The sequence below is a fragment of the Phyllostomus discolor genome, chromosome 8 (genome assembly GCF_004126475.2).
Source record: "Phyllostomus discolor isolate MPI-MPIP mPhyDis1 chromosome 8, mPhyDis1.pri.v3, whole genome shotgun sequence".
NCBI classification, from domain to species: Eukaryota; Metazoa; Chordata; class Mammalia; order Chiroptera; family Phyllostomidae; genus Phyllostomus; species Phyllostomus discolor.
The window spans coordinates 36772290-36779916 of NC_040910.2; the positions used below are offsets into that span (position 1 = coordinate 36772290).

The 7627-nt window shown below is 49.7% G+C and overlaps 1 protein-coding gene across 8 annotated transcripts in view; it reads right to left on the reverse strand.

Annotated features, from left to right (window-relative positions):
- Window positions 1-6902, reverse strand: part of MIER2 (MIER family member 2) — a 30216-nt gene extending 23314 nt beyond the window's left edge. For 3 of the 8 annotated variants that reach the window (XM_028520522.1, XM_036032080.1, XM_036032079.1), the window contains exon 1: window positions 6840-6902. In XM_028520522.1, the coding sequence (XP_028376323.1) occupies window positions 6840-6848 (9 nt within the window). In that variant the 5' untranslated portion in view covers window positions 6849-6902. Of the gene's footprint in view, window positions 1-6357; window positions 6524-6839 lie in introns of those variants that run through there. The other 5 variants (XM_036032074.1, XM_036032076.1, XM_036032075.1 and 2 more) reach the window with 4 other exon arrangements.
- Window positions 6903-7627: the final 725 nt, after the last annotated feature.

Sequence of the window (7627 nt, forward strand, 5' to 3'; positions counted from 1 at the left end):
AAGAACAGCATAGGAAATGGAGTAGCCAAAGAACTTATATGCATAACCCATGGACATGAACTAAGGAGGGTACTGCTGGAGGAAATGGGGGTCCTGGGCAGAAAGGAGGAAAGGAGGAAAAACTAGGATAACTGTAATAGCATAATCAATAAAACATATTCTTTTAAAAAAATAAAACCAAATCCATTTATAATAGCATCAAAAAGAATAAAATACTCAGGAATAAATTTAGCAAAAGAAGTTCAAAACTTATATTCTAAAAGGTGTAAAACAGGATAAAAATAATTAATTAAAAAAATAACAAGTGCAAAACATGTTGAAAGGAATTAAAGACCTAAATAAGTGGAAAGACATCCTACATTCATGGCTTAGAAGAATTAATACTGTTAAGATGTTAATACTCTTCAGCTCAGGAGTATTAACATCAGTGCAGTGCCTATCAGAATCTCAGCTGGCTTCTATGCACACACTGACAAACAGATTCCAAAGACATCAATATGAAAACTCAAGGGGCCCAGAACAGCCAAAATAATCTTGAACGAGAACACTTCCTGGTTTCAAAAATCACTACAAAGCTACAGTAATCAAAACAGTGTGGTACTGGCATAAGGCTAGGCATTTAAATCAAAGAAATAGAATTGGAAATCCAAAAATAAGCCCACACATTTACAATCAATTGAATTTTGGCAAAGGTGAGGAAAAAAATTCAATGGGGAATAAATAGTCTTTTCAACAATGATGCTAGGACAACTGGATATTCACATGAAAAAAAATAAAGTTGAATATCTATCTCATGCCATATACAAAAATTAACTTAAAAATTATCAAAGACCTTAAGTATAAGAGCTAAAGCTATAAAACTTAGAAGGAAATTAGGGATAAACCTTTGTTACACTGGACTAGGTGATGGCTTCTGAGATGAGACACCAAAAGAAAAACCAGACAAACTGGACTTCGTCAAAATAAAAAAGAACAACATCAAGAAAGTGAAAAGACAACTCACAGAATGGGAAAAGATATTTTCAAATCATATAGCAGAAAAAGGGCTTGCACCTAGAATATATAAAGAATTCTTACAATGCATTAATAATAAGATAACCTAATTTCAAAACAGGCAAAGGATCTAAACAGACGTTTTTCCAGAGATGCACGAATGGCCAGCCAATAAGCACATGAAAAAATGCTCAACATCAAGTGAAATCTAATCAAAAACACAAACAACAGTTTGTAAGCACAGAACGACTATGACCAAAAAGACCTAACAAGTGTGTCAGGACGAACACGGACGACCCAGATGGGAATGTAAGACGGCGCAGCCACTTTGGGATGGAGCAGTTCCTCCAAAAGTTAGCGCAGCATTACCATGTGACCTGGGAATTTCACTCCTAGGTATACACTGAAGGGGTTCAGAGTACGCCACCCCAAAATACACCACTGTGGTAAGAATTATTTTAAGCTGAAGGTAACTGAGAAAACCCGACACAGGTTGAGCTCTCTGTCCCTATTTGCCTGAAAGCAAAGCATAAACTCCTGTGAGGGTGCCCCCAAACCCGGAAGGAAGCCCCCTTTATCACTGGAGGCAAGAAGGCACCAAGACTCTGTGCACACACAGACCTTACTAACTCACCCAGTCTTTCACCAATTTCCCCATGTTTACCTTCCCACAATTTGATGCCCTTAGGAACTTGGTCCCTTTCCTTTGTCACTCCTCTAAGATTTATTGTTCTTTTGTTTCAGATGCTACTTAAGGCCAAATCCTCACCACCCAGCTACTCTTCACCTAGTTACCCCTGCCTTTCATTATTCTAAATCACAGGGCCGCAGCAGAGAACCTAGGAGAGCAGAGGGAGAAAGATAGGCTCCTCCTTCCCTGTGATCTCCAGGAGAAAAGAAAATGCACATCTACACTGAAACTTGCACAGGAGTGTTCACAGCAGGATTGTTCACAACAGCCAAAAGTGAAAAGAACCCTAATGTCCATCAGCTGATGGACAAACTAAAACAAACCAATAAAATATTACTCAGCCATGAAAGAGAACAAGGCACTGACACTCGCCCCAACGTGGATGGACTTTGAACACGTGATGGTCAGTGAGAGAAGCCAGATGCAAAAGGCCACAAAATGCCTCATTCCATTTATGTGAAATGCTCAGAACAGGGAAATCCACAGAGACAGACAATGGGTTCAAAGGTGCCGAGGAATGGGGAAGGAGGACAGGGAGTGGCAACCAATGGGGTTTCTTTAGGGGTAATGAAAATATTCTAAAATTGACTGGTAACAATTGCACAACTCTGTGAGTACAAGTATAGGTACTGGAACTGTACACATTAAAACAAATGCATCATATACCAGTAAAGCACTTTGCAAAAAAAAAAAAATAATAAAATATTTACCAAAATAAAGTTTAAAAATTTAGGAAAAAAAGTTTAGCAAGAACTTCCATGCTGATTTCCTCACGGGGTCCTCAAGAAAATGTCAAGAGGTTGTGTAATCATTCTCTTCATAAGAGAAAGAGGGAATCAAAGCTCAGAGAAGTCAAGTCACTTACCCAAACTCACACAGCAAGTAAGGGGTACAACTAGAAACTCACACTCAGGCTCTGTGACTCAAAAACCCTTTACAGATTCACAGGGGCAGGGCCTCTCACCTGGTGCTCTGGCTCGAGTCTGTGGCCTACCAGAAGCAGCCTCACCAGGTGGCCATCAGCCTGCAGGCCACCCTGCAGGGCCAGCCCCCTAAGTGTCCTCTGAAACCACCACAGCCCTCCCTAGAACACACCTAACTGCTCAGGTACACAAGCCTCCCTGGGCTCCCCTCCCACCTTGGCCAGGACTGGCTTTCTGTGTCCTGCCACCAAGAGCCTTGATTGGGGGAGGAAACCAGAAGAGGACAGAGTATGGATGGCTCTTTTCCCAGAAACAGTGAGGGAGAACAGCTCTATCCCAAGGCTACCTTAAGTGCACGGCCCCCAGGAAGTGGCTGAGGAGAACTTGGCCCATGTCTGACTTGGGAGCTCCCATCTGACATGGGAGCTCAGGCAGGGGAGCAGTGACAGCAGCTGGAGTGACAGTGGAGCAACAAGGAGGCAGCCTCTCCCAGGAGGCACTGAGCAGCATGCTCCCAAGAGGCTTCAGGGGCCTTGGATCCCCAAGGTCATTTCCAAGTGACTCCAAGTTCCTCAAAACTTACCAAGGAATACAGACTTCATGGATTTCTTCCTTCTCCCTGCCCTGATTTCCAGTTCAAGCCCACCCTCAAGGGTGGGATTCCCACAGGCTGTATCCCCTAGTTGACAAGAGTCCAAGTGCCAGCAGTCCCTGCTCCATTTGTCAAGATGGAAAAAAGAGAATGGGGAGCTGGTTAAGAGAATTCTGGGTAAAAACAGTGAGGGGAGGAAAACAAGGAAGACAGCATTGTAGAGACCTGATCCCAAACAAAAGTGGGCCGCAGGACCTGGTGTCCAGACCAGGTCTTTTACGCACAAAGGAGGTATGAGCTTATCAGCAGGAAGACTGCCCCGTCCAGTCTCACCAGGAGGAGAAGGGCCTTGATCTCTCAGGAACAGAATAACCCTTCTTCCAGGGCTGCATCTAATTGTTACCTTACCCCCCTCCAGGTTTAACCCCAGTGACACTCCAGGGACACTGTGGCAGATCCAGTTCTCCAAGATGGTGCATCCATATGCTCTTCTCCATGTGACACTGATATGCCTGCCCCCCTTCAAGAGGTAGGGCTCTTCCACCCTGCCTGTCCATCTGGCTGGGCCTGTAACTTGGGTGGGAGGGATTCTATGTGACTTATAGACTAAACCATAAAACGCAATTCAGATTCCAGCTGGGATCTTCTGAGACAGTCACTGTTATATCCAGCTGCCATGTTGTGAGGAAGCCCAAGCCACACAGACAAGCCACATTCAGGTGCCCCAGCCAGCAGCTAGCACCAGCAGCCACACCTGAGCAAGGAAGCTTTCCTCCAGCCCCGGCTGCAACCTAATTGCAACTGCATGACTGACCCTGAGTGAAAACTGCCTGGCTGAGCTCAGTCAACCCTCAGAACTATGAAAGACAAAAATAAACTAATTGTTGTTTTAAAAAACTGAGTTTCCAGGTGACACTGGAACACCCTTCGCCCACTCCAGTGGAGGTGGTCAGTCCCACTGGGCTGCTCCAGCACTGCACTACTCCATTTGACCAGCGTGTACTGAGTGCTTCCCCTGGGCCAGATGAGGCAGTAGGCACTGCGTGCAGAGCAGTCAATCCAGAAACAGGTTCCTCCCATCTCCACCCACAAGTCACCAGTCCAGCTGGTGACACAGGTCTCAAACAAGTGGATATGTACAGGGCTGAGGGAGAGAACGGGGCGGGGGGGGGGAACCTGTACAAATGGGCTTGGGAAAAACCCTTGAGGGCTTCTCTAGGCAGGGAGTACTGGAACAGCACGTGGCACTGAGTCCCTCCAGGATACAGAGCACAAAGAAAAGGAAGGAGCCCAGGGGGCTGGTGAGGTGACAGGCAGATGTGTGGGGGGCCACACCAACAGTCAAAGAGATCGCAGGGAGGAGGTGCACCACACCCAAGGACAAGAGCCACTGAGGGCTGTAAGCACAAGGCAGAGCCCATGCACGTCGGTATCGGTGAGGAAAATACTATAAAGCACCCCCTCTCCTCTCACAGTACTGACCTGGTGCTGATGGCTACTCTGGTGATGACAAAAAACAGTCAACTAATCCTCATCAACCACTTATGCTAGGTAACAAATCACTGTTTTCGTTGGGCAGACAGCTGGTTACCAGTGATTTTGCCAGGTTCCATTTCTCTCTGCAAAGCCCTGAACCCAGATCTCATGTGACCTCTTGCTCCCATCTCTTCCCATTTCAGAGATGGGAGCAAGAGGTCACAGAGCCTTGTGGCTCTGAGACATTCAGCAACCTGCCCGAAGTCACACAAAACTAGAGGGTCCAGAGCCACAAGTCTCCTGGGCAGAGGCTGGCCATGGCTCATTATATGTGACATTTGCACACCTGTTGGTCCTTTACTGACAAACAGCTGCTAAAGGCCCTTTAGTTTACTGTTGGATTCCTACTCACGGCCAGACCCTCAGGGCCTCGCACGGAGCCAGGCACACAGGGGACCTCGCATGAAGACTTTCTCAAGAAACCAACTCAAATTCACTCAAAAGGGCACCACCCCAAACTGTCAGTAGGGGTAACAGGAGCACCCAGGACAAATGGCTGCTGTGCGGTTCCAGAGGCTCAGCATTGGGCAAGGCAAAGTCAGCAGCAATCAAGGGAGGCTGGCTAGGGAGTCTGGCCCTTCCATCTACAATACATAACTACCTTCCAGGCCAATAGTGCTGCCCAAACAACACCTGGTGCCCAGGAAGAACACCACACACGACCCTGGGCCATCAGGAGACCTGGCTTCTGCCTCCAACCTATAAGGCCAGCCACTGCCCCCATGATGCCTCAGTTTCCCTAAATGCTCTGTTAAAAAAAAGAGAGAGAGACAGAGTTAACTCTCTAAGAACCCTCTGGATCCAGGCACCCAGCAAAAGGTCAGGCCCAAATTGGCTGGTGAGTTCTAGTTTTGCACCCAGATGCCCACACCCTCTTTGGCACAAATGCAGAGCCTGTTGCTACCTCTGAGAAAGCCACTGGTGGGAGAGAATGGCCAGTCCTGCCCTCCACAACACCTACCCAGGTCCTGCTAAGGGAAAGACTCAACGTGAAGCCAAGACCAGGCCAAGACTCGCCCTCACTGGGTGAGTACCTTCTGCCCTGGTGGCCTCAGTGGCACCACCGACCCATTTGATGAGGACCACTTGCAGAATCTATGGACTGGTTTCACGGTGGTCTTAGGTCCTGCGTCCCCAGACTGAATCCTCATGCAATAAGCGTCACATATACTGAGCCCCTAGCAGATGCACTACCTCATTTCACCCTCACTAGAGCCCTAGAAGGTGAGAGCAGGTCCTACTCAATATTCCAAAGTCAAGAAACCCCAAAAGTGAAAGTTTTTCATCCCAGGTTTGACCTGACAAGAAGCTATTAAGCGTCTTTCTTTACTCCAGATGGTCCTAGAGTTTGATCAAGCATCACAGTTCCAAACCCCACAATTACTCAAATCGAAAAAACTTTGAATCCCAAAATATATCAGGCCTCACGGATATCGGGTAAGGGGTCTTAGGCCTGCTTTACCGACAGAAGAGAAGAGTCTCCAAGAAGTAACTTCGAGGCCCCGGTTAAGGCTAGTGGAACTCTGCCTACCCTGAGGAAACCCCAATGCACCCCACACCTCGTGCCGAGTTCAAATCCCGCCCGGCATCTGGCGGGAGGGCTAATCTGCGGTGCCCGGCACCTGAAGGCTAGAGAGCGGGATGCGGCGCTGGGTCCCACGCTGGATCTGGGCGGTGTGAGCGCGCGGCGCTGCGACCAGAGGACCAGAGAGCGCTCTGCAAAGTTGGTCAAGGATGAGGAGGGGCAGCATGAGCACCGCCGGGCTGGTGACTGGCGAGGAGCCACCGGAGCGCCCCTAACCCAGCGTCTGCCCGCCCCCTGGCCCCTCCCCACTCCGCGGCCCCCGCCAAGCCCCCGCCCCCGCACATGCGCACTGTAGCCCGCGATGTGGCAGCCGGGGAGCCGGGGGGGCCAGGGCCGGGGGCGGCCGCCGACGGAACCCCGCGCCCCTCAGGTTCCCACGGGCGCGGCTTTCCGGGCACTGCCTCGGATTCTCGGGGCGGAGGAGTCTCGTTCCCAGAGCCCTGACGTGGCCGAGGCCGGGCGGCGGGTAACGCGGGTGCGCGGGGGTGGGGGGCCGGCTCCCCCAGCCCGCTCACTCACCTCCGCCATGGCCGTGTGTGTGCGCGGGAGGCGGTGGCCGCGCCGGGATCCCCGGATGCGAGGCCGCGGGCTCATTGGCTGCGGAGCCCTGAAAGGCGGGGCCTGTGGAGGGCGTGGCCTTTGAGGGCGGGGCGCGGGCGGGGCATAGTAGGTGCGCCGACTGGGATGCGCGGGATGAGTGAGGGGGCGGGGCGGGCTCGAGAAGCAAGGGTTCGAGGGTCTTCGCAGGACCATGGCCTTGGTCTTGGTCTTAGCTTGGGAGATGAAGGATGCTGCTAATAAAAATACTGATTCTTGATAACCACACCTGGGTAGGGAACTTTTGTCCCATTTCCTCCTTCCAATAGGTTGGCTAAATGTTATTAGTACCCCGGTATTAACTGATAAGGAAACTAAAGCCTGGAATGAATGGCCACCCAATGCATAAGTGGTAGAGCCAGGACTGAAGTCTGGGCAGCGTGGTTCTTGAACTTTAGTTTTGCACTAGTAGTGATCCATCCAGTGTGCCAAAGTACCAACTGGGATGCTTGCGCGATGCAACTTACAAGCTTCGAGCAGCGTGGTGACCCTGTACCAAGGAGCCAGAGTGCTGTCTGGGTGACTGGAGAGGTTAATTCAAACCCCCCAGCGTTTGGCTCTGAGTTCATTAAATATTTATGGACCACTTGCACATTGTAAGCAGGTGGTGGGTGCTGGGGGAGAGTTTGAACAGGACAGTCCTAACGGGTTCGCTACATTTTAAATTTCAGACTGACAAGTGTGAGCTTCAGAGAAGAGGTTTATAGAGA